At 38.0% G+C, this 27696-nt stretch overlaps 1 protein-coding gene across 1 annotated transcript in view; it reads right to left on the reverse strand.

The window, feature by feature from the left end:
- Positions 1-3602: 3602 nt before the first annotated feature.
- The window catches only part of ano11 (anoctamin 11), a 29860-nt gene continuing 5766 nt past the window's right edge, over positions 3603-27696 (reverse strand). The window contains exons 9-23 of the mRNA XM_041799799.1: positions 27597-27687; positions 24246-24342; positions 23982-24125; positions 23461-23598; positions 20984-21082; positions 20686-20788; positions 18211-18322; positions 18051-18105; positions 17819-17916; positions 10444-10580; positions 10113-10318; positions 9890-10026; positions 9577-9667; positions 8291-8474; positions 3603-4790 (exon numbers count right to left, since the gene is read on the reverse strand). Coding sequence (XP_041655733.1) covers positions 4759-4790; positions 8291-8474; positions 9577-9667; positions 9890-10026; positions 10113-10318; positions 10444-10580; positions 17819-17916; positions 18051-18105; positions 18211-18322; positions 20686-20788; positions 20984-21082; positions 23461-23598; positions 23982-24125; positions 24246-24342; positions 27597-27687 — 1724 coding nt within the window. The 3' untranslated portion in view covers positions 3603-4758. The remainder of the gene's footprint in view (positions 4791-8290; positions 8475-9576; positions 9668-9889; positions 10027-10112; positions 10319-10443; positions 10581-17818; positions 17917-18050; positions 18106-18210; positions 18323-20685; positions 20789-20983; positions 21083-23460; positions 23599-23981; positions 24126-24245; positions 24343-27596; positions 27688-27696) is intronic.

Genomic DNA, 27696 nt, shown 5'->3' on the forward strand with positions numbered 1-27696 from the left:
TTTTTGCTTTTGATTTACTGTTTTGTCACATTATGTCTCGTCTGAGTTTATTATCATTCATAATTTTAAAACTATGATTACACAGCTATAGGAAGTGTTAAAAATAGTGAATAATCAACAATGTAATAGTATCATCTTTTTTTCTGCTTTAATGCACAACCATTAAAAATCCATTTTCATTTGTTCGGAGCATATTAACTCCGCAAACATAGTTATTTGTGTCATTTCAAAGCTGCATAGTAAATCTTAATCATACTTTATGTCTCAGATTCAGGTCAGCCTTGTCAGCAAAGCAAACTAAAGATGTTTTTACAGCGTGGTTTGTGGGCTTATTTGTTGTCAGATGACTCTGTGTTGCAGCATGTTGTTTGTGCATCATTACCTTGTGGCTGATTTGGAGGTTTGTGTTGCAGCTCGTGCATGCAAGCTTCAACTTCTGCGCTCCAGCAGTGGTTGAATGAGCCAGCCGGTGTCCACAGTGCATACCTGTGCTTGCTGACATGTACTAACTCACTCTTCCTGCAGGCCATGGCACAGGAACGCACAGCAATCATAACAATCAGGAGATGAATGTGGCCAAGAGAGGAGAGGGAGGGTGGAAGAGTGAATTTTAAGAAAGTTAGGATTACAAAGGTGAAATATGTGAAGCATAAGGAAGAGAGTACAGGAGAGAGTGAAGAGGAAGAGGAAGAGAAGAGGAGAGAAGATAAAATAAAAGTCAGGAGCTGCCCCAGGCCATAGCCGCTGGGTGGAGTTTGTAAGAGGAGGAGGAAGGGGAAAATCATCAGTGAACACCTGTCTGTTTCTGACTCCTAATAAATCAGCTTCTCCTGTACCTGTCTGCAGGTCCCTGCTGTTTAGGTTACATCCTCTGAGGAGGGCTGGGGGACACAGAAGAGGGTTAAGATAGTACATTTGAAGAACAGAACATCAGTGTGTCAAGTTCCCACGCTGAGAAAATCTTTGCATTCGTCAAACTAGATTTATTTGCTCTATAAATTCAAAATGAAAAACAGCTCAAACACAAAATATTGTTTATATAAATAAACAATTTCACTCCTGTAAACAGTACTGCAACAGCAACTCTCAGAAATCCTCCATATGAAAGTCTCCTGTGGAAAAGACAGACATTCTTAGCCTCCAAGTATGGTAAACATGGAGAGTATATTTGTATTTACACTTTAGACAAAGTCACAGGTGTATTAACATGTTCCACATCTTATGATGACAGCAGATATTTTCTGTATAGCAACAGAGCTCAACCAAAGCTTTTTGTAAATGAACAAAAAATAAGACCGTTTACTTCTTTGCACTTTTACAGCATTAGTTAGGGTTTTCATAACAGAAAATGTGTTAAACTCAAAGAGGGGGTTGTTGTAATAAACACATGGATTAGTAGTTCTCAATAGAGTACAGAAAGTACTACACGGCTTTGAATTTGTTGTGCAATGTGATCTGCTTCCTGAACTGTGTCAGGTCTGAGGAAAATGCCATAATAATTTTAGAGGGTAACAAATTTTTAACAGAACATTGTAGTTGCAAAACTGAGTCAGAGAGTGTCCAGAAAAATTTAAGAGCAGCTCAGCTTAAACTGCTATAATGACCGACAGCAGTCCTATCCATTTAATTATCACCTTAGCTGTTAATGCCAGTATTAGAATATAGATTCTTCACAAATAGTCACCATAACATTATAGCCATTTCCAAGGAAATAATTCTTAGGTAGATTTATGGCCAGGACAGCCATATATTTATCTCATTCATCATTGCTGCTCTGCTTGTTTTCTCGCTATCTGAATCTAACTGCATCTAACTCTTTTCTATTTCTGGATTTTCTGGATCTTTTTACCTTTTATATCTTTCTGGATTTACCTCTATCCTTTAACAACCAATAAACAGCTTTGGCAGCTTCACCATGAGTCTGGTTCAGCTCAGGGTTTCTGCACAGCAGTGTTCATTTTGTCAGCTACAACTTTGACTAAAAATGTTAGACAACTAACTTTTTACCATAAGGAAGACTAGGCTAACACTAAATGAGAATAGATCTCTGATGATGAAAAGTCTGACAAAAAGTAAGTTTAGTTTTCATCAAGGAGACAAAAACAAGGCTAAAATGTCAGTGCTGGACCGCTGGACACCCGCCTGCCCAAAGAGTTGTCTTGGCCCTTGAAAAAGCCAGTGAACAGGCCCTCCGCAGTTGTGATTTGTTGATCACTGTGATTTATTTACTGGTCACTGTATGTGTGTTGGATGAGTTACACTGGTGCTAACGCCCTGGCTAACAGTTCCATCATTTTGGAGATGTAAAGTGTCTGAAGCTGTTTAACCTATTTTCACCACTTATTGACACTTATAACCCATGTGTCACTTATTACTACTTTTACCCTGATTTATAAAATTTTCCACTCAGTTTTACCATTTTTTGCAACTTTTTACCCATATTAATCAGTCTTAACCCATTTTCAACTTTTCTTTTTGCCATTCTTAAGCCATTTTTGCAACTTATTGCCCCTGTTAACCCATTTTCTCCAATTACTGTCACTTATTACACATTTTTGTCACTTTTAACCCCTTTTTCAACACTTTTCCACCCACTGTTGCCACTTTAAACCAAGTTTGCAACTTTTAACCCATTTTCACCACTTATTGCCACTTTTAACCCATTTTGTGACTTCTAACCTGCTTTCACAACCTTTAGCCTTTTTTAACGAGTTTTGTCACTTTTAACCTATTTTCACCCTTTTCTGCCACCTATAACCCCTTGACACTTTTGCACCCTGCAACCCATTTTGCCACTTTACACCCAGGTTTGCTTCTGTTAACCCATTTTAGCCACTTTAAGCCATTTTCGTAACTACTTTATAACCTAAAACCCATAGGCTCCCAGTTTGGGTCGGCCCCAGAAAGCTCTTCCCTTCCCTTATGGGCAGCCTTGGTTAGACATAGAGAGCCTTTGACATTTCTCCACTGTGACTATGAGGTACATCAGTATTTTATTAAAATCAGCTCAAGTAGTGATGTGGCATTAACAACAGCGTTTTACATTTATATTACTTTTTTGGCTAATATGGCTGTATGGCTCGTAAAATTAGTTTAAAAAAAAATACCTTTAGGTAAAAGTAAAGACTCAAATACACTGGCTTTTTATTGACTAAAACTGGACTTAAATGTTTTTTTTTTTTTTTACTGACTAGAAATGGCCTAAAACTGTAAAGGTTAAAAATGACTAAAATGTGACTAAAACTAAAAGCATTTTATTCTGAAGACAAAAACAAAGACTAAATGTAAATTAGCTGCAAAAATTAACACTGCTGCCTGGTAAAGAGAAGTTTTTCTTTGTTTCACTAGCTTTGCTAAATTTTGCTTAGTGCTGAGCTCAAGGTGGATTATTGTTTGCTCTTTATAAAGAATATAAAAAAAGAGTATGGTCTAGACCTACCCTCTTTGTAAAGGTGACTTCAGATAACTTTAGTTACGAATTTCTGCTTTACACTTACAGACTGAATGACTGACAATGTAAGGGCACAACTCTCTTGTCATATCTGATTTCTTTGAATGAATGCAACAAAAAAATCGAATTATAGCCCGTGTGTTCAAATTAACCAATAGTCTAATGTGAATTTATTGAAGCAGTACATTGTGTCATCTTTTTAAAATGTCGTTTTCTGTCCACTTTTAAAAGAGCAAATCAATAATCTCAAGCTCAGTGATTTGGTGTTTTCAAAGGACATTCTGTTCTGTTTTTTTATGCACATATACAGTATGCGCAGCAAAGTAAACAAAACAAAAAACAACAGAAGAAACACATCAGATTTCAGCATTTTGAAGTTTGACCTATTTTTGAACTTGGGGATTTTTTTTTGCCTTTGTGTGACAGCAAATTCTATAAAAGCCCATTATCTAATAACTGAAGTGCTCCTTTAAGATGAACTTGACTGTAGGAAAAATATTAGTGTTTCACTTCCCGCTCTTATTTTAAGTTTCCATATCTGACCACACCCTGTTATAGTCATAGGTGTGGTTTTGTGCTGTCAGAATGAACTATGTTGCACGTGCAACCACAACCAACACTGTAGTCACATTGTCTTGTAACATACCTGAACATCACTTTATTCCAGCTGAGTGCATTAACCACAGGAGAGAGGCTCTTAAAAACAACATTTTCAGGTATCGAGTTTCTCTCTTTAGCATTTAAGGAGTATCAATCTTGAAATATTTAGTTTTGTGCTCATACTTATTAAACAAATTAAACAAGATTGACACTCTGCAGGTTTTCGATTTGTGAGAAACTCTACCGGAACAAACAATAATTTAATTAATCCATGCTGACATTCCAGTTAGAGCCTGCTTGGCCAGACATGAGTGTGCTCTCATTGTTCTAGTTTTTTGTGCTTGTTTCTTTTGCTGCAGTGTGGCCAGGAGGCTTCCAAAACTTTTCCAAAACTTTCAGATCTTTCTGTCATAATCATATATTGTAAAACATTCAATTATTGCCAAGGAAAAAAGCTAATCAAACAGTTTCTTGCAGGTATTTTTTGTTCCATTTTGTCTGGGTTCGGGCAGGTTAGGGTTTAACAATTCTGGAGTCCTAGATATTCAAAAAACATGATGTCTTTGTGCAGGCCTGGTGTAAACTTAAGTCCCACGTATGTGGATCCCAATGAGAAAAAGGTTCACTTGTTATATCCCAGATATGAAGATGTGTCTCCTCAGTCGTCCTGTTCTCCTCTCAAACCCGTCTTTTCCTGTGAAAGAGTCCTAACTCATGACTCCAAAGGACGCGTCGCTTGCTTCAGGGTAGGCAGTGCAGTTGAGTTTGAACATGGAAGGAATGAAGAAGGAGCAGACAGACAGATGACAGAGAATTAGTTCTGTCAGACTGATTACTGTAAGAGATAAGTAAAGGGAAGAAAAGCTGACACAGACCATCTTTGTTACAACATGCCACTGAATCACAGCTGGCTGCTACTACATTATATTATCAAGGCACACACTAAATGAAAATTGTAATAATGGCCATTAAACTTATCTTAAATAACAATTACACGTTTTTAAACATTTTAGACCATGTATTTTCAAAATAAAATGGAGGTTTGTCTTGTGTCTCACAGCATGGAGTTACAGATCTGACATGGTTAGCGTGGCTTAGTGTAAAGCCTGGAAGGCAGCTAGTCCACCTGGGTCCAAAGCTAAAAGCCATGCTTGTTTCCTCCTGTCTATATGCAAAGCTAGCTACCATGTCTGAACTTAAGCTCAAAGTAAACACAGAACTGCGTTCACACTGCAAGTGTCAGTGCTCAATTCCAATTTGTTTGCTCAGATCTGATTTTCCAGTGGTCTCCACATTGCATTTTAAAACAAAGACGTCACACTCCACACAATATCCCACCATCTACAGTACATAATATCATCGAAAGATTCACAGAAATCTCTGTGTGCAGAGGACGAGGCCAAAGCTCAGCACTGGATGCTTGTGATCTTTGGGACTGAATTAAAATCAGGTATGATTCTGTACTGGAAATCACTACATGGGCTCAGGAGCACTTCCAGAAATCATTGTCTTTCAACACAGTTTATTGTGCCAGTCACAAATTTAAGTTTAAGCCATATGTGACAGATCCAGAAATGGCACCATCTTCTCTTGGCCAAAGCTCATTTAACATGGACCAAGGCATATGGAAAACTGTTCTGTGGTAAGATGAATCAAACTTTGAAATTCTTTATGGAAACCACAGACACTTTGTCCTGTGGCATAGACAGAAGAGGGAAAATTAAACTTGTTACCAGCACTCTGTCCAAAAGCCTGCATCTCTGATGCTATGGGGTTGCATTAAAGCCTATTGTGTGGGAAGCTTACACATCTGGAAAGGCACTACCAATGTTAGAAGGTAGACAGAGGTTTTAGAGCAATAAATGCTCCAACAAGACAATGTCTCTCTCAGGGAAGGGCTTGCATATTTCAGTAAGACAATCCTTAACCAACAACAGCATGGCTTTGCAGTAGAAGAGCCCAGATGGTGAACTGAACAGCCTACAGTCGAGACCTTGTAGCATCATAAAACAAGAAAATCTAGCAAAGGAGACCCAGGACTGTTGAGCAGCTAAAATTCTACTTCAGACAAGAATGGGACAACATTCCTCTCCCAGAACTCCAGCAACTTCTCTTCTCACTTCCTAAAAGTTTACAGACTATTGCTAAAAGAGGAGGGGATGCTACACAATGGAAAACATGGCCCTGTTCCTACTTTTTTGAGATGTGTAGCTGCCATCAAATTCAAATGAGCTAAGATTTTCCATGAAATGGTAAAATGTCCCAGTTTCAACATCTAAAATATTGTTTATGTTCAATTGTAAATAAAATATGGGTTTTTGAGATTTGTCAGTCATTGCATTTTCTTTTATTTACAACTACATGTCCCAACTTTTTTGAGACTGGGGTTGCAAATCAACTTTATTCACATGTAGCTGCACTCTAGTAATGTTAACCTGCAGTGTGAACTCAGACTCAATGAAGATTTTTATACTTGTAGGCTGCACTTGTAATTGTAATTGTGGTTATGGAGCTAAGGGATAATTCAGTGTTATCTCCTCTGATTTATGCCATGCAGTTTTTACATGTAAATACAATGACAACATAAACAAATATAAAAAAAAAGATATTTATGGAGTTTTCCATCAAAATTTATCATAGAAAATTATGGGAAGTATCAAAGATGTAATTAATTCCATGCAGTGTACAATCATATAACATTTATGCTATGATACATAAAAAAATGACATCCTTCTTGAGAATGTCATTTACTTACTTGTCATGTAGTCATCTGCCCTCATCCGGCAACATTCACTACATGAGACACATGACAACAGCATGGGTCAGAGCACAGGGACACACACACAGACGAGGATGAAAATACACTGTACGAGACTGTTAGTGCACACTGTGAATGAACTTTGAGACAGTGTTACAGTGCTGTTAACATCCAAATGTAATGGTTTTCATTCCAGTGAAATACGTTCAGTTTTAACTTTAAGTGACACATCAACGGCAGTGCTGATAGAGGAAATGATAACGTATGTCAAACACATCATCCCACAAGGTATATGGCTGTAATCAAATGTATCTGACACTGACATAATTGGCTCAGATCCCGCACAGATTAGCTTTAATGATCGTGTTGCGTGCAGTGTAGCGAGTTTATAACACCGAGTCAAGCCACAGGTGCTTTGTAAATGCTCAGTGGAGGCGTGTTCATGGGTGGGTGAGCTTTTAAGGGCCTTTAAAAATCAGGAATTTTTTTATGAGAATCAGCAGGCTCGATGACAGGTTTAACGCTGCACGAATGCTGTGATTTTTGTGGGTGAATTGTTCCAGTGCTCTTCTGAGTGGAAATGTATGGACAACAACAAACTGCAGAGGATCAAACATTTACGATGTGTTTCTGGTAGAGCAGGAGGTCTTTAGATGTGGAACGACACCTTACTTCTGCAGATACACCTTAGCTTATGAATTCTATCAAATGTTCAGAGCTTTGAGCCAAGTCATGCTTACCTCTTTTGTCTGTGGTTGACAGCAAATATTTCAGCGACAAATACCTGACATTTTTAGTTCATAAAATTTACAGCTGAGGGAATAAAGGCAAAAGGAAAAACTATGCTTTAAAGTGGTTTTAGTGGAGTGACACTTTGAGCTGTTTTTGATATTTTGAGAGTTATAAGGCAACTTTTATCCTCTTGATCACATATCATTCTGTCCACTATTTTCTCTGCAGTTTTAAATGAATGAATCAATGGCCGGATTTCAATAACTAATACTGTTCAGACTTTCTTCAAGCTTCGCAGCCTTAAATTCAAGCCATATGTATAAAATTGATGTCAAGACATTTTAAGATCCCACAGAGTCATTTTACAACCTTACATTAACACTGGTCTAGTAAGTTTAGAATGCATGGCCCATCTGGTGTATTTCATTTTCAAAACAAGCCCTTTGTTGCTGTGCTGAGTGTGGACAGCTAATGTTAGTTGACATTACTGGCATCAGACACTGGTATTCATTTTAACAATTCTGACAAGTTTAAAGAGTTTTTGAGTTATCCTTCAACACCCTACTGTATCTTTGTCTTTAGACCTTCACAAAGGTCACGTTAATAAAAGAATCAGATCAACAAAATATAGTAACAAGAGGGCAGGGTTTGACAAAGGGTATTTTACAACATTTGATTTTCTTAATTTCAAGGTGAGTGTGTTGCTCCTTGTTGCACTTGTATGTGTGTGTGTCCCATGTTCTACTGACCTGGGCTGGAGGAGCCAGGGGTTGCAGTGGCGGCTCCTCGGCCTCGACTCACCAACAGAGCCTCTTGGTTTTCTGCTAGAGCCTGCTTGGCCAGGTAGCGCTCCCTCTTTATCTTCAGTTCAAGCGACTCTGGGACATCAGGTACGATCCAGTCAATAGCTCGCAGCACAAAGAAAACCACATGCTGAAAGAGAAAAGACATGAAGGCATCTAAGCTTGACTACAGCGGAAGACAACTGCATCTACTGTCATAAACAGACATTTGAACTGGGACATCAAATGTAAATATATGGAAAGTGTCATCTCGTGTTTACCAATGACATAAACAAGGCAACAAAGGTAATTGGTAAGTTTCTCTTCATAACTTTTCAGTCAACTTTGATAGCCCTGTTAGACATGTCACAAATAACTTTTTTACTTCCTTTTAAATCTGTAATACAGGTGAGAATAAAGGTTTTTCCCAGGAAAAAAGCCCCTGGTTTTAAATTTCCACTACCAATAACACTGAAGTTTTTTTTCGCCCATCGTCTAATGGTTTTAAGACTCAAGCTTTTGTATCTCTAGCAATTAGAGGTGTTTCCCCCACTGGCCTCCCAAGGATTTTATAGCGTTTGGTTTTTACATCGCTAATTTATCTCCATAATGACTAAATAATCTCTACTGAGTATGATGGTCAAAAAAGGTAGCTAGTGTCCTAAAGCTTACCAGTTGACAGACACATTTTTTTCATTGTTTTACAAAACAAGTCCAGTCAGACATTCATATATGTATGCACTTGTTACTGCATTATTTCTTCTTACCCATACTCCCTTTATATCCTGATATGATGTTCGATAACATTTCTATGGAAATTTGATTGGCCAAAATAAGGACCCGTAGGAGAAAGTAATAAAAAATATAAAAGACATGCAAACTTAATTGGAAGTTTGAAACAGTGCTAGTTAATATGAATTCTCTCTCTGGGCTGTAGTTCATCATTCATCATTAGAGAGGCACTTCAAAGATGATGAGCACACGGACACAAAATACACAGGATGGGAGACGAAAAGAGAGATACAGATGTAGAAAAAGCAGATAGGGAAAGAAATAAAGAGGAAGAAGTGCAAAATTATAAAAAGTAACATTAAAATATGATCTACTGTCAACGGTAGACAAGCCAGACATTAATGGGGGTATAAATAAAGTGTAAAGGATGAGATTAGATATCAAAATGATGAAAAATGGGCATTAAATTGACATTAAGAGACATACATGAATACAGAGAGGAACGGCAGCTCCTTTCCTACCTCAAATGCAATAATAAAACCAAGTCTGACGGCAAGAAGCTCCCAGTAGAAGAGTGAATAATTTCCATTGTCGTCTCTGTATGCTTTATATCTTACAATAAAAGAGAAAAATACAGTTATTTTATGACATACTTTGAATTTTTGGGTGCTTAATATCCAGCTGTAGCACATGAAAAGGCAATGATGTAGGAAGCATTAAAATTACTACCCTCTGTTGGTCAAGTCTGCAGAGTCAGAGGGTGATTTTGCCTTGATATGTATGGCATGCACACCCTTTAATAACATGTTCACAGACAACACATTTATAATTTACCTGCACATGGGGTACTCAGTGTAGTTAAGGGGGGCATAAGCCAAAGAGAAGTTGACATAGCCATTGAGATCATCATCAAACTTGTACTGGTAGAGCAGACGAGGTAAAAAATCAGAAGTGAAGGCTATAAGGAAAGCCTGAAGATTGTAAAGAGAAAAAGAAGGTTATGTTTGCTGAAGAGATTAGTATAAAGTTTGGTTGGATTTCTTTTAAATGTACTCACATTGGCAATGACTGACAGGTGTGACAGGGCCTCCAAAATGTTGAACCAGACGCCGATGTTCTGGGCACGCTCAGCCACTGGCCTGCGGTACTCGCAAACAAACTTGTGAGCATCCAGACGGATTTCTACCCAGTTGTTGAGGAGAGCGAAAAGAGGGGCAAGTGGGAATGCTGCCACGAAGATGGTGATGAATCCAAACTGAAGCACTGCAGCAAAATGAGTCATTTTTAATTTGTGCACTGAATTCTTAATACATTTCTGCATCATTCGATGTTTTTAAAATTTAATTTGTTCCCAGATTTGCTGACTACATCAGTGGTTGGACACTTGCCCATTTCCAGATACTCTTCAAACAGGCCCTCACACTCCACCAGCTTGTAATCTTCCTCCCACCGTCTGGGCTCATCAGATGTTTTCTTCCCCAGAACTTTGGCCAAAGTTCTCTTCTGGTGCCAGGCCTTTACTTTACTGTGGGAGCAGAAAAATGGAGAACACACTGATAAATATGAAAACAAAAATGAAAATCAGTTCATAAACAACTTTTAGGTTTAACAGCGCAAGGTCAGAAGTTAAGCTAATTCACAAAATAAAAACCCCAGAGCAGGTAATCATGTCTGATTTCATTTCAAAAGTTAATTATATATATTTTTTCTCCAGTCTAAAAAGAACAAAACTTAGAGCAATGACACAACAATAATGGTTTTCACAATGATCATTAAATTGCTTTTTAATGTATTACTCGAGTCTTACTTCAGTGACCAGGGATGTGATCTGATATCAGTGGGATCCTGCCTCAAATAGCTACATTGTGTAACTTGACTATGGGCCAATCAATGAGAACTATCTATACAGCTCAGGTCAAAGCTATTCTGTGTTTACTATGTCAGTGTTTTCAGTGTGTTGGTAGGGGTGTGCATTTCGCAAGGCAGAGCCAAGGTAGTATTGAGGAAGCTAACTGCAGAAGCTGAGCAGATTGGAGATGCTTCATAATTGACCTATGGCCAAGTCCCGCCCTCAAACGCGATGAGCCAATCCAAGTACATATAGCCGTTCATACACTCGGACAACTGCTGCCTGGGCGTCCATTGAAATGAATGGGACAAGTTCAGTTTTCTTCCGGTTTCATGAGGTTTTTTGAGATTTTAAGTTTAAAAATGGTCAAACAGTGTTCATGGGGTACATGCGACTCCAACACAAGGTATCCTGAGAGGCTGGGCGACAGAGTGTATTTTTTACCCTTTCCTAAGCCACATCTAAACCAAGAAAAGTGTCTTCTTTGGATACAATTGTGCAGCAGACCACAACATCAACTCAGCGTGAATAAAACACGGATGTCTACATCTGTTCTAAGGTAAGCCAACATAGTCTTTGAGACTACATATTGTCACTTTGCTGGTAAGAAATATAAAGTTATCTTTAACCTCTCTAACGTTAGCTAAAGTTAGCCTAATGTTAGCCTCTCGCTGCATTGTTCGTTGTGTCACGTTTCTTGGGAGTTCATTGGCATTTTTTGTTCTAGTTTTTGTACTTTGGTGATCGTACATCATTGTTAGCTGTTGTCCAAAGGGCTCTAGTTAAACTAACGTCAACTTCTGGAGCTACACTTCATGAACTTATCTGTAATAGCCGAGATAACAAAGGTTGGCAAACGTTATGCTGAATGATTCAATGTAAATACTGTAGCACCAGACCAACGGAGAGACACTCTTGGTAAAGATGGTAAAAAGGCTGTTATATTTTTGTCATATTCTGAGCTAAAAACCTCAACTTCAGTGGCACTTTGATGCTGATCCTCTATCTTGTGGTCTAAGATTGTGATGGCAAGGAGATGCGGTTTATCACGTTTACAATGGGACCTGTAAATTTTGGCTTGTAACTGAAGCTTTTTATCAATCTTCTCAACAATAAAATGAGTAATAGATCCCTCCAACGGGTAGTTTAGACCCTTTTGGTGACTTCTAGATGATATGTGATCTGTCTCCAAAAATCATCAATGGCCTCCTGTAAAATGTCTCCTATTGTGACAACTGCAATAGTGTCTGTTACTGAATGTTCATTGTTTGTCCGAGTGAGTGGAGGGGGCATGGCTTAGCCATAGGTCAATTGTTGTACCTACAACTTCTGCAACTACAAGCACTATCTACAAAGCTGAAGATTCAAAGGTTGTTGTTTTAACAACAAGTTCAGACAATCAAAGAAGCTAGACAAAATTAAACAAATCTATTAATTTAGTTGACTGTGCTGCAAAGAAGAAAAGTGAGAAGTTTAGAGTGACAGCTTGTAAGTGTAAAGGAATCATAGTGTCTTTATGTAAATTGTTTCTTTTTGCTCTGTCTGGCTGCTAAGAATGAATAAACACATTTATTAGCAGAGTTGGTGGATGTAAAAGCTACTAGCATTACTGCAGATACCTAAGGCTGTAATGTTACTACTTGAACTCACTTTCAACACCCTACAAAGAAATGCTTTCTAAGTTTACTAAAGTGCATGACACTTTGAAAGACAATGCTAACAACATGAAAAAGCTTGGACAACAAAGGAGTGCAGCAGCGTTTGATCACACAGTGCAGCTCAATGAGGGTTCACTGTGACAGCAGAGGGTGACTGATGCTGTTTGCAAGAGGTGCAGAGAATGTGGTGCGGACTGTCATGAAAAATAGCATCCTATAAGTATTAATCTATTAATCTGTTTGAAAATGTTTTAAAAATTTGTTGAAAGCTAATTTTGCCTTAAATATAAATGATTCCTAGTTATATCACCATAGTGTGGAATGCTGGTTACTAATTTAACACTGGCATTGGATCAGATTAATACTAATATCGGCAGATATCCAAAGCCCAGGTATTAGGTTAGTGCTCAGTAAGTTGGGTCTGTGCATTACTTGTGTTCACAGTACTATGACGTAGTCACTGAAGGGTTGGCTTAGGCTAACCACACTAGACGATTTTTAAATCTTTAATGATTTTAGGATTGTGGGGGGCCACAGACATAAGGACAATTTTGAAGGATTTTTTTATCTCATGACTCTCCGAGTGCATTCAATAGACGACTCAGCCAGACCGTCAGACCACTGGAGACCACACACCTGCCAACCTGCCAACGACCTCACAGTAAGGCTTCCCCACACACAAGATTTCATAGAATAACGCGTGATCAGACATGACTTTTGAAGAACAACAAAGTTTCAGCAAAAATTATAAAACAAGGAAAAGAATCAGGATGAAATCCAGGCTGAACACAAGCTGGTGACACTACCTTGTCTGCTGGCCCTCATTGGTTATGGTGGGTATTCCATCAGAGGCAGCATGATCATCAATCAAAAAAAAAAAAAAATTGAACGTGTTTGGTATTTAAAATCCAGGGTCTGGGAGGCTACGATACAATTTGGAGCAGCACAATAATCATGTTGACACCACACACTTGAGGATTATTCAGACAAAAAATAATTTGAGCCTCCACTTGCTGGATACGCCTCAGTGATTGTTGAGGGAAGCAAATCTGGCCTCAAATCAGGTTTAAAATCATGGAGTGTGGCCAACCTTGGCTATTGTCTCCACTATGTTACTTTTTTACAGCTCTTTATAAATTTTAAGGGGGCTTACAAAGTAAAACTGAGAGGTATAATAAGTTAAGGCTCAAGCATACACCTTCCTGGTCCTGTTTTGTTTGCTTATTTATCTGCTGGTTTTAATGTCAAAACAGTATTAACTAGTGGTTTTATGCAATGTATTTACTGCTTGTTAGTTTACAGTCATTCCACCAGTATTTCTGAGTTATAGGTTGAAAATGACAACATTAAACTAAACCAAAACAACTTAAGTTACATATGTGGAATTTTGTCCTTCTTTCATCTACACAGAGTAGTGTGTCTTTGTTTCGGAATAGATTTTCTTTGTAATTCCCATCTAACTGTGGCTCTATTAAGTTTTCCTAGAGTTAATAGCTATCAAAAGTAGCCTTCAAAGACCATTTCTGGGTAAAGAGTAGAGTAAATGATATGAGGCAGCATTCTGTAAGATATTTCACATCTCACACAGAGCAGCAATTAGGACTCTCAGTGTGAACGTATTTCTTTTAAAGTGGGGATAATGGAGTCTATGTGTGACCTAATTCTAACATCCACTAAATGTTTGGAGTTACTTGTGTAGGAGTGTATGCAGTAAAGACATCCATGTGTCTTTGAAATTTCTACTTCTTTTGCTTCCTCTGAAACAGCCCGTTTTTTCGTTTAATATCTTTCACATTTGTTTTCATTATTTTATCTTTTAATCTTTCTGTTGTATTTTGCACACTTCAAATGCTATTCAGTAATATTACATTACATGAATAACCAAGTAAGCTAAATATCAACCTTGAGGATTTTTCATGAGCATGAGGCTTTTAATTTCTTAGTTTTAGCTCTTTTCATTTGGGCCTGTTGTTATGGTAACAAGTCACAAAGGCTCAAATCACAAAAGTAGTTGCAGATGGTTCTATAGCTCTTTAAAAAGGCATATTGATGCCTGGCATTTCCTCCCCTGCAGCATAAACTCCGTGCATTTCACTCGATAGCACTCGATGCTGGCTCTCAGAAAGTGCTGTCACTGTCACAGCAGGTTAAAGCAGGTGGAATAAGCACCTGGCATGAAACATAGTGTGCTGAAATGGGATCCTTCAACTCTTTTTTTCCTAAAAGTAGGGCTCGGGTATCAAAATCCTTGCAGTTTAAAAGATCTATTGTATTTTACACATAATAAGAAATACACAAATACCCCTCTCTCTAATTTAATCAAACAGAAATAACAAGATATGAATATAATGGTGCATGACTCATGAAAGGAGTTTATTGAGATTATTGTTTGTGCCAAAGGGAGCAACATTGTCACCTGATGTGATTTTGTTAATCTCCTATGATCCCACTGGAAGCACAGATAAACAATGACAGAATGACTGCAACCTGATATGATGAGAAAATAAGTGAGAAAGAAAAGACAGGATTTAAAAAAGTTTCTATTTTTCAGCAACAACTCCAGGTGAGGTTTATGCTGTTATATTTGGCAGTATGCTAATTTTAGCCTCAGGAGCTTTACTCTTGAGTGGAAACACGATTAGGGGCTTTATTCCCTTCGCTCATTTCCTCTCAAATTAGCTGATGTGGTCCCATATGGTGTTCATCCATATTAAAATCCTAAACATCAAATCTTTTTGATGTTATCAGGATAGGTTGATGAGTCTGCAAACTTTTTATGAAGATTTAAGATGGGTAAGGAGGTTCTGTTAACTTTCCAAATTACAAGAAAACCTGAAGCAATCAAAGAACCAGGCCGCCAAACCAGAATTTCTTCCCACTGGACCAAATTTTCACAGTGGCCATGTATCCGTGATGTTACTTGTAGGGTGGGAAGCTTACATTTTGTAATTATGCTGCACTGTTATATTTCAAGTCATCTGTCATATAAACTGAGACGCTGATTTTTCTTTTTGACTGTATTGCATCCCAACTCAAAGAAAACTACAGGCTACTGAAAATAAGAGAGGTCTGGATCTATTTATTGTCTTTGACTTTGTGTCTGATTATGGTTATATTCTCTAGATGCATGTTATGTCATTCTCAATGACCATTTTGGACTTAGTGTCACATGCTGCCTAGCAATCTTTCTCAGGCCTGGGCTTTCACATCCTTCATTGTGTCTTACACTGTAAGACTGAACAGTGAAAGGCTGTTAAAAAACTGAGTTGTGTTAACTTGGAAGAGCACTTTTTAGGTCAAAGCAATCATTTCAGTCTTTGTCATTTCTAGTCACTCAAATTACCTTACTCTGGGCAGAATGATTGTTCAAAATTACACTATGTAAAAGGCAGATAGGAAAATTGCAGTGGATGAGAATCATCTATAATAATTATTATCATGTGAATGACAAAAATAATAAACACATCTAGACCACATTTTGTTTAAAAAAAAATCAAGATATTTAACAAAATTGTTTGATAGTGATAAAAAGACTGCAACAGTTTAACTTATTCAATATATTGTCTTGGATTATGCAGTATTTATTCAATCCCAAGGTAAAACTCCCTGAATGTATTTGTGTTGAAACTGAATAGAATTAGAGCCGGTCTATTTTAAACCCTACTGTTATTTTCAAATTACTGTATCATGAATAGAGTTCAGTGTCCATTCTTCCCAGCAACATATTCCCATTTGTATCTTCCTGGAGGTCTGATGAATTAGCTGTATCCTACACATGATAAAAAAAGAAAACAGAACTAATCCGAGGCTCATTTCTATTTCCTTTTATTTTATTAGGACCACAGCTCATTACCCCGCACTTTACATCTTATTTTGACTAACTATTGTGGAGCTCACATTCACTGTAACATCAAAAAAAGACTTTAAGTAAGTCAGCTTATAATATAATCAATATGCTTATTAGGAACATCCATCATTTATATGACCTATGGCTGCAAAGATGGTACAGTAATGTAGGAACAACAGTGGAGCATGGAGCTACATGCCTCACATCCATGAGTTTCACTAAAGGCTTAAGTAAATAAATTCAAGATCAATCACATCTGTGTTTATCAAATGTAAAGATAAACAGGAAGTGGATGAGCAGTTAGCTGTGGTCTGATGGTCCTCAAATTTTTTTTATCAAAAAATATGGTCTAATTGCTTTCTAAATTGTCAGTCTCAATTGTCATTGAGGTTGTTTTTTCAGTCAGTAAGCAAAACAAACAAACAAACAAAAAACGGTGTCAAGTTATTGCAGTTTATATGACAAATTACCAGATATATGATAACAACATATCAGCTTCCTACCCTGAGCATGATATCATGGGAACATGTCTACCATGAGGAATATGGTCTATTCTCAAGGATGTCCTCATTTAGTGATTTGAGATGACTCTTCTGTACAAAGAAAGAAACTAAAAACTGCATTGCTAAGCTGAACAACTTGGCTGCCAACTGAACTCACACACTCAACTACGATCAATTATTTAATCAATCAAGATAATCTAAAGACTACACTGACTCAGCGCTGTACAGAGACAATCTGGGAACACTTCTTTATGCTTTTCCCATTCTGCTGTCAATAGCTTATTGGTTGTTCCCCATTGATGAGCAGTATAACTACTTTTCCTAGTGCACAAGACTACCAGTAACTCTAATGTGGGAAACAATGTGTTAAAGTTCGACTAGATCATCTGTATTTTTTAAAGTCCCCCTGTGTTCTTCTGTATTATTTTGTTTACAGAAGCCCCCTGCAATTCTGACTCTACCCTGTTGTCTGTTCAGGTTCTTGTCTGGAAACACACACATACACCCACACACCCCCACACGCTCACACTAACTTTGCCAGTGCTGCAGAGATACAGCATTGAGCTTTACTGCACCAAACTCACTGCAATCTGGATGCAAAACAGTCTGATGCAACACTTTCAGAAAAAAAGAAGAAGAATGTCCACATGTGGAAAAAAGAGATGTTTTTTGATCCTTTTAGACAGGAAATTAGGCATACTAGAATTAAAATAATTGAAATTACTCTGCTCTATTTAATTGTACTTGGCTTTAGTTTGTGAGTAAAAGCAGGACAGTTCTGAATTAAGTCTAATACTCCTTAACCTTTTTACATATCCAAAATAGAACACTAGAATTACAGATTTTAAAGTATGATAGATACATGATCCAGAGAAAACATAGCGCTATAGTAGAAATGAAACATACGGGATGATGAACTCCTGAATGTTGTTGATGATTTGCTTTCCCACCATGATGATGAAGAGTTGTTCAGCCAGCTCAATGAGGCAGCCCCCTGGACCACACTGCAGAGTTTGAGCACAAACAGAAACAGATATGACACAGTGGAGGGGTACAATTTCAGAAACTTCAAAAAGATGCAAATCCAGAGATCTGGAATATATTCTCTATGATATTTATTGCTAAGTTGTAAACTTACATCTTCATTTCTCATCCCAAACAGGGTGCCATAGTTGGTTGGGTAACCCACAAACCTGTGGATCCATACAGAGAAGACACAGGGGGGATCTTATCTGGTACAAAATGTTATTTAGTCCTTATTGTTTTTGTGAGTCTACTGAGACTGGTGTTTGTCTCACCTTCCTTTAAAGAAAGCCACGTAGAAAGGGGATGAGTAGAAGTTGACAAACTGGAAGATAAACACCTTGAAGATGAAGGCATTGTCATACTGAGTCTGTGTTCTGTGCATCTCTATAACAGAGAAAAAAGACAGTGATGAATTTAAGACTGTAATACTTGAAAGTATTCTTTATCTCTGTCTGATAAGCTTGTCAAATGTACAGTTTCCTAAAGATAATCTGAATACATGTTACTTTGCTTGCAGTTCTCAGTAACAGATTGGATGAAATATATCATGCCAACAAACAGGCAATGGTGAAAAAAATGTCATTACAATCCAAACTATCAAAATGAGCCAAAAAGACAGTACTCTTAGTAAAATAGTCTGAGTAAACTATGTCTGAAAGACTTCTGCATGTACTCAGTGTTATGCTGGGCAAGAAAATAAATGCATCATTTTCTTCTTTATTATAAAGATGGATGATGGCAGATAGGGCAGCATGCTTATTGCAAAAAAAGAAAAATCTTAATCACATGTATTTGACTGGTATTGAGAGAATGATTATAGAGCACAACAGCAGGCCCTAGTCCCAACCCCAGAGCCACAAACTCTCGACTATACTTAAATTAAATGTACTTAAATATAATATAGAATCAATTCAAACTTAAATAGCAATAAATCAAAACTTCAGAAGGTAAATAATTTGTGATTTCTCTTCTTTTTACTGGACTATTAATAAACAAAGATAAGTATTATACCCTTTATTTTAACATCATTGTAGAATTATAAGAATGCACTATGGCAACCATACCATTTTCAGTATTTACAAGAGGAAGTGACCTGAAGCTTGCCCCCTACACCTCCACCTCCACCTCCAATTGTCATCACCTTCCTCCTATGCTAGCAGCCAGTTAAGCATATGTTTCTCTTGTCTTTGTCACGTCTCCAGAACTGGGTCATGCACTGCATACAGTACAAACAGCGCTGATTAAATTCTGTTCCCTTGCAATAGTTTGTTTTGCTGCTTAGTCACCTGTGTGCTTAGGCAGCTCTTATTAAGCTGTTGTAGAGATGTAAGGCCTGTTTGTCCACCACTTTGATTTAAAGCACAACAATGACATCAAATGTGATCACGATTTTGCAATGCAGAAATTTTGGTGATGCCGTGACTTTTCATTTAAATTAGTCATGTCAGGAGGCATGCACATGCTGGCTTGATAGTTTAAAAATCAAGCATATAGTGTTAGTCCAGGGAGGCCACAGTGTCAAGCACTGCCATATCATCGCGATCATCTGATCTCACCATCTGATCTCACATAGCACTCATAAGCTTACTGCCAGCAGATTAATGCTGAGCTTCCTATTTACTAATTGCACTCGTACCACCATATTTAAGCTACTCTTTGCTGCTACCTCTGCATGCTGCTTTTGCTTCCCTCCTCCACCCCAGCTCCTCCATTATGCAAAACATGACTTAATAAATGTCCTTCTGCGGTAACTGATGCCTGCTTTGCTCTGGGTTTTTTGCAACTTCTCTCCCTGCCTCACGCTTTCCTTGTATGCACCAGAAGGGGCAGGAATATTTGCTGTTCCTGTTTGATATTTTCAGTGAAGGCTTGTGGAAAGGAAGAGGGATCCTAGAATAGTCATTCCATCAAATATAAATTATGGCAATAAATGTGTCATAGTTTCTAAACAAATCAAAATATTGATAATTGCAAATCTGTGTGCTTCTTGACCAAGTGATCTTGACTGAAAAATAAATTGCCAAACTATAAGCACATTAGCTTATTAACTTTCTTTGTGGCATTGGCTTTTTGTTGTGTTTTGCACAAAGATAACTAGCTTTAACCTGGCTAAATAAATAGTTACAGGTACATCATGAAAATGATCTGATTTTTTTAAATGATAAAGGAGATGATATTTAAATTAGCAAATGAAGCCCAAATATAAAGGTTTAAAATGCAGCTGATGTTTCGTAAAAGGGTCTTCATACATTTTCACAGAGGCTGAAGATAGACTCCAGTGTTTTTCTAGTTATAACTGTAATGCTGAATTATAAGAACAAACTATGACAACATTCAGTTTTCAATATTTACTAGAGGAAGTGACCTGAAGCATGTCAACTCCACCTCCAGTCATCATTTGCTTCCTCCACCTTTAGTCACTATTTGTCTATCTATCATTGGGTGCTTCTGTTAGGCTTCCAGAGTTGGCGCTCTTGCAGAAGACACATGCATTGTACTTGCTCTTCACTGCATAATTTGAAAGATTCCAGTCTTTGTCACATGTGTACTGCAGTGAATTGTTCATTCGGCAGTATGTTTTGGTTGCTCTCACTAAGGCTTCATGTTTTCCACAGATGTCAGGACTGAACATGAGACATCCGATCTTTGAGGAGTCCCAGCTATTAGTTAGCAGAGATCCGATGAGAGGCTGATATCAATATATAGAACTGAGGTTGGAGCTGTCAGAGAGAAGTATTGATTCTTACCCCATTTAGTGAGCTGCTCAGCTAATGCAGTGTAGACACGGCCCATCAACAGGATAAGGCATAGATTCACGATGCTGCTGGAGATGTTTGCTATTGTTCCTGCCTGAGAATAAGATCACGGACATGTGTTAATGTTTAGTATGCAGTCAAACATGCAGACTAGGGAGCTAGAAATGTTAAAAGAGATTAATCGAGTCTGTAGAGAATGTAGTAGTCATTCAAATGATGAGAATAAATTACATTTGGGGGTAACAAATTAAATCTGCATATGCATGTGCTTTTTGTAGCTTTAATATACCTCTGTACGAAGGACGGGGCTTCCAGTACGAAACATCATTATGCTAATGATCCCACGGCACATTACCACAGTCACCAGGAAGATCATCACTACACAAAGCTGGGAGGAGAAGACACAGAAACACTGGGTCAAAAATGGTACAATTAGTTAACTTTGTTAGTTAAAACAACAATTTTTTCTCTCTACACTTTTTTTCCCTGTACAACAAAAAGACTGTGTGAAGAAATTTCCCCTGTAAATGAGTATAGCAGCCCTCAGTCTGAACCATTATGGTGCCTTACTTTGGCAATATGCAAACTTTAAATCTGCATATCTTGGTGCAGTGTTGTCATTTGTCTGAATATTGGCTTATTGATTTGTGGACTTGTTTCTTTGATGAATTCTCCTCTGAGAGGCTACATTTGGCTTGAACAGTATGGATGTGATACAGGAAGGCAAGTTTGACTCAGAGACTGTAATGGGGGTAATTTTTAAACTTCTCTTTCAACAGGGACTGCAGCCCCTAGTTCTTGGAAAAGCATTGGAAAGAATCTAATGACATGAAAAATTAGATTCGGGGACGTCCCACTTTCATCCTCCTTTAGCGCTAATGTGATCTTAAGTCATTCTATACCAACTTGCCATCTAGGTCATTACTGGATTGAGCTTTGTGAGGAATCGGACCCTTAATCTTTCATACATTGATCTAGGGTGGCATTGCTTGTAGGGCTGAAAGGTGACAATACAGGGAGAAGTGAGACGGGATATAAGGTGAATAGCTTAGATAATCAGATCACATCCAGCCATGCATAAATATGATCCTGATTCATGTCTCGAAAAAGGTTCAGTTACCAACTGTAGGAGTTGGTAGAATAGCACAAAGATATCAACCCCACCTCTTTTTCTTTTCAGGCTCACAAAGGTAAATGCTTGTAAGATACGGAGACGAGTCACTGAGACCAAGTTAAAATGACAGTATGGGTACAGAGAAAACTGTTGCAAAGTCTGCATGGAATCTAATCAGATCTTGCATTAGAATCAGAATTATAATTTTTAATTTACCAGAGAAAAACTGGAGTTATCATAAACATTAGAATAATCATATACAGTGCATGCTTCTAGATCAGTGATACTCAACACGTGGCTCTTTTGTGATGACCTGTGGCTCTTTTAAGTCTTACTTGGGAAAATAATCCTCCCAAAAAAACCTTGAAAAAGGAAATTCTGTCATCAGAATTGATCCATTGCAAGTCACAGTTGTGTGAAGAACAGGTTTTTAATTGAACTCTTTTTTAAATACAACTTTTTGCCCATCATTTCTCAATTTTTGTCAGCTCCATCAGACCCACTAAAATGTATCTGATTTTTGTTTGATTAATACAAGAAGAATGTCTAGTTTTCTGTGATCTAATACTGGTATTCAGTAATGATATTAGGAAATAAAATGCATTTTTTCTCTTTTCTAAATTTTTTTTACCCATCTAAAGTATTGTTAATTTTATGGTATTCTAACTTTATCTCTAGTATTAACTATATTAAACTAATCTTTTCAGATAAATTTGTCATCATTGCATATAGATTAGTTGGTGTACTGACAAATTAGCAGAATGAAATGAACTAACAATTATGCTTTAAACAAAATCGTCATCTGACATGGTTGACAATGGAGATAAAAAGTGATGGCTCAAACTGCCTTTTGAACCCAAATAAATACCCTTATTGACTAAAGATAAGGAAAAAAGATAAAAATTAAAGGTGATAACAAGCTCTCTGCTTGCTCTGATTAATAGTTTTTTATTTAGTACCTATTGGAACCCCTCCCTCCTCCCACCAGGCTCTTGCAAAGGTATTTTTTCTACAATTTGGCCCTTTACTTGAGCAGAGTTGAGTAACACTGTTCTAGATTAAACTGTATAAAGATCAGACAATTGACACAAGCTAACAATGGGGATGCACAAATTTTTGGCGACATCTGCTATGCTGATATTTCCAAACATTTTTTAGCTTATACAAATACGGATACTAATATATACACGAGGAGGACACAATCTGGCAGTTTGTTTTTCTTTTTACATTTGGGGCTTCATTCAAAATGTTTATGGCTAACCTGGGCATCTTTAAGTGTGTACCACCCAAGGCATCACCTACCTTATGATATTATATATCTTAGAGAGATGTGAGGCCAATACATGATCTATGCAGCGCATTTAACAGCACATGGACTTCTTTCAAAGACAATTGCGTTAACCTAATGTCAGAGAGAGGGATTTTGCAAGTTAATAGGTCCCAGAGACAGCGTTTGGGTCATCCATTCTGGGCTACTGTACAACACGGCAGTGCAATGTAGCAAACTTAGTAGACCAGGCTGACTCTGTGAAGATATTAGGGGCTTATTCAGGAAAATGAAAAATGAACACTCTAATTTAAAATGTATACATTACAAAGAAAGACATATAACACACACAGGACATATGAAATACTTTTAAACAGCATCTTACCATCATAATGATGACCATGGAGCCGGTGAACATGCGAGATAGCCTGGTCTTCTCTGGAAAGTAGGGCTCTTTGACCCCAGTCACTGGATTTTGCTCCATCGTTGGAGCCATGGCTGTGAACTCTGGCCTTGGTCGCTCCTGAAGGAAACAAAAAGATGACATCAGTATCGATGGAAACTCACTGCATTAAGAAAAATTGCCCAACACTGACTGGCCACATGAAAGGAAAAAGTCATATGTGCAACAATGATTTGGTGATTTGGACTACATACTCTACTACTTAAGATGAACCTTACATCAGAGTGGTGAAGCAAAACAGTGACACAACTAAAGTTAACAGCCTAATGAGTTTCAGTGTAGGGTTCAGACCTTAATTTAAGACAGAACTTTTACATATCTGGTGCTACTGGTCCCCAGACATTACTTTGAAGATGCCCTTTTTTGGGATTTCTAGCCACCTACCAGAAACCAGTAAAGCCACAAATGCAGTGATAGTTAAGAAGAAGGGAAAAATGTGAGACCTCTTCTTCATGGAAGTCCATACAGTCCCAGTGGTGGGCCAGGGTTGCCATCTTTCTCTTCCAGTACTCCAGAAAGGTTACAGCCCAGAAAGACATGAACACACTAAAGAGGACTGTGCCTGGGTGGTCAAATAAATACCCCAACTGCAATAATAAATTTGAAGCAAATATCATCTTTTGTAATTTCAACTTTGATTTATGTTAATTCATATTCATAATAACAAATTGTTTATGTAAGAGTAGAATGATATCAGGGCTACTTACCTTTGCCATTGTACAGATTTCAGACATGTTCCATGCCTTGCATGTGTTACAGAGAGGACACATCAGGTATGAAGCTCCGCTGTTACAGATTTCTTTCCTGTTGACAAACACATACCAATTAGATGTAACTGAGAAACACAAAGCTTTAAAACCCAGAAAGGATTCAGATGTATCATGTTGCCTAGCACTTTTATCACAAACAGATATATTTGGCCTGTAATCTCATAAACTATTCAAATAAACTGGGTTATACTGAATGAGTGAGAAAGCAGGAGAGATGGAAGGTGTAGAGATCGTTCTCCCAGCATGCTGGAAGCACTTTCACTTTGAAAGTACTGAAACAACCTCTACACATGGGATCTGCTAAACAAATAAAGGCTGGACCTACTGAGAGGGTTCTTTCCATGTGAATTATATGGTGTGAAGCTTATTTTGCACTAATTGTCCATTATCACTTGAGGCCACTGCAGTTTATTGTTGACACAGACTGCTTTCCATCTATTCTAAACAAATCAATGGCTTTAATCTTCATTGTGAAGTAATGAACCTCATGAATCTCAGACATTTGTCTGCATCCTTTCCTGAAATACTGACCTGTCTTCCATCCCCTCTAGCCTCCTTTCCTACTTTATAGTGAGATAAATTCTCCATCACTGAAAGCAGCAGGATGCCATAAAAGCAGACTGTTAAACCCAAACAATCAGAAAGCCAATATTGGGAGCCAAACACCTTAAGGTATATACGCTCTAAAAGAGAACTACTTCCACAGAGCTGTGTCGGCAAAGCAGAGCCCACTGTGGTGTTAAATAATGCATTATAAATTGGGCACAGACATGCCCAGTGGGGTTTGTTTTTTATGCACAGCATACTGTGCTTTGATGTTTTGGTCTGTTTGTTTTAGAAACAGTGCTTGCTTAGCATAATTTGTTCGGAAAAATGCAAGGAGAATCTTTATGATGGGAGCATTTTGGTGTCACTAAAGAGATGATCAATAAGTGGGGAAATAAGAGCTTTACCGCTGAGGGTGAAATGAGCAGGGGTGACACTTTGCTCCTTGTTCACACTGATGATGAGGTCAAACATAGATACAAATCTTTGGAAAAAGACTTAAGACATGTCACTATGTCTATTTGTGGCTGGCCAAGAAAATAATTAATGCAATAACTCTAAGATTATACCTTTTTACATCCTCAAAATAAAAACCTGTGCGGTGATAGTGGATTAATTCTCTTATTTCCCAAAATTTTGACTGTTTCATAAGTTGGGCCAGGAGCCAGAACAGACTGGGAAAGTTATGGAATGCACAAAAACACCCGGAACATCCCACAGATGTATTAGTAACAGGGAAAGTTCCATGGCAGAGTGTAAAAAGGTCGTTCCAGAAACAATCAACAATAGTGCAAAGTTTTCAATTTTGTAAAAGACTGCATGGGTGAAGAGTCCAACAACTCCTGTGTAATGATCCTCAAGGTGCATTTAGAGATTCCACCACTGACAGTCTGTAATATTATCAAAAGATTCAGAGAATTTGGAGACATTTCTGCACATACCAGGCAAGGCTGAAAGCTAGCATTGAATCCCTGTGACGTTTGATCCCTCAGGCTGCACTAAATTAAAGACTGGCATCTTTCTGTGATTGATATTAAAACATGAGCTCTGGAATACTTCAGAAAATCTCTTGAAGTTAAAACAGTATGTTGCTGCATCTACAAATTTAAGCTAGGGCTCTACCATGCAGAGTGAAAGCCATTTACCAAAAGTGCTGCTGACCTTTCTGGACCTGAGCTCATTTGAGATGGACAGACCAAAAGTGGAAAGGTGTGCTGTGGTCTAAGTTCTCATTTAAAGAATTTTTGGATATAATGTAGAGTCCATTGGGAAGAGAGGAAAATTACCATTCAGACAGTTAACAATGAAAAGTTCAAAAGCCAAGGTGGGCCATGGTCTGTCATGGTGTGGGGGTGTTTTAGTGCCTATGGCAGTGTTTCGCAACCGTTTTTCCTTGGAGCCCCCCTGCATGTACCTTAGAAAAGCAGAGCCCCCCACAGGACCCAAGAGAGAAGAAAAAGTGACACACTGCTGTCAAAAATCAACATATATTTTAATTGTTTTGCTGATAAAACCCTTAAAAAGGCCTATGCATGCTTTTCTTATGAAAAGACCTTTGTATAAACTTAATAACTGTTTTATCACAGTTTTAGTCAATATTTGCAAATCTAATTTTGGTAGCCTCAGAGTAGACCAAGCCTTGCGCCCCCCCTTTAGATCTTTGCTGCCCTTCCCTGGGGGTTTGGACCCCAGGTTGGGAACCAGTGGCCTATGGCATGGGTAACTTGCACATCTGTGAAGGTACATTTGATATTGAGAGGTGCAAACAGGTTTTGGAGCGACAGGGAAGTCCCTCCTTAATTCAGAAAGACATTGCCAAGCCACAGTCCGCACAGGTAACAACAGTATGACTTAAAGTAAAAGAGTAAGGGTACTAGAATGTCTGCATGCAGTCCAGACAACAGAAATCCAGCACTGTTGGGCAACTTAAAATGTACATCAAGCAAGAATGGGAAAGAATTCCACTTTCAGCACTTCAGCTTTTAGTGTCTTCAGTGCTTACAGTGTTGTTGGAGGAAAAGGTGATGTAACACAGTGGTAGATATGCTCTCGTACCAACTTTTTTGGAACATGTTTCAGGCATCAAATTCAGAATGCGTGTGTATTTAATAACAAAATATTTTTGTGCTGTATTCAACTGAGTATAGATTAAAAAGGATTTGCAAACCACTGTTGTATTCAAATTTTACACAACGTCCCAACTTTTTTCTTTTAACAGGATTTGTTTATGAAAAGGCTCTAAGGCATAATAGAAAGGACAAAATGGAATAAGCAGAGCCATAATTAGTAAACACTAGCTCAAACACCTTTAAAAGACAATAATCTTATGTCAGCACTAAGCAAAGATAAAGTAAACCTATTAGGCAAAAACGACCTGTACACACAGCAACAACAGAACAAGATCAGTGTTTTCAGTTAAAAACCTACACCATCATGAAGCATAGATGCTGTATTGAAACAGCTGTTGTCTCGCCTTCAGAAGCAAAGGTGCTTTCACCTGCTCTTTTTACAGTGAACTACTCAATCATGTCTTTAAATTCCAGGCACTGTCGACACAAAAAAGAATGCTCATTCTGTCTTGCTGCTTAGTTGACCGCAGCTTGTTCATCACAAATTGAAGTTTAGAGAACAACAGCTCTCCCTTCATGCTGATGACTGTCATGGAGAGGAAATGGCAGCGCTGTCAAAGTTCAAACACTGACATGCTCAGCTCATTGTGCTAAAACCTAAAAAATGACTCACGCTGGTGTGTTGGTGCCCATCGACATGACTCCAGACACAAAGACCAGAGTCCCTACCACTGCTGCAGGAAGCAGCCAGGCTGTGTAGAAACCTGCAGAGA

Source organism: Cheilinus undulatus, linkage group 11 (assembly GCF_018320785.1).
Source record: "Cheilinus undulatus linkage group 11, ASM1832078v1, whole genome shotgun sequence".
NCBI lineage: Eukaryota > Metazoa > Chordata > Actinopteri > Labriformes > Labridae > Cheilinus > Cheilinus undulatus.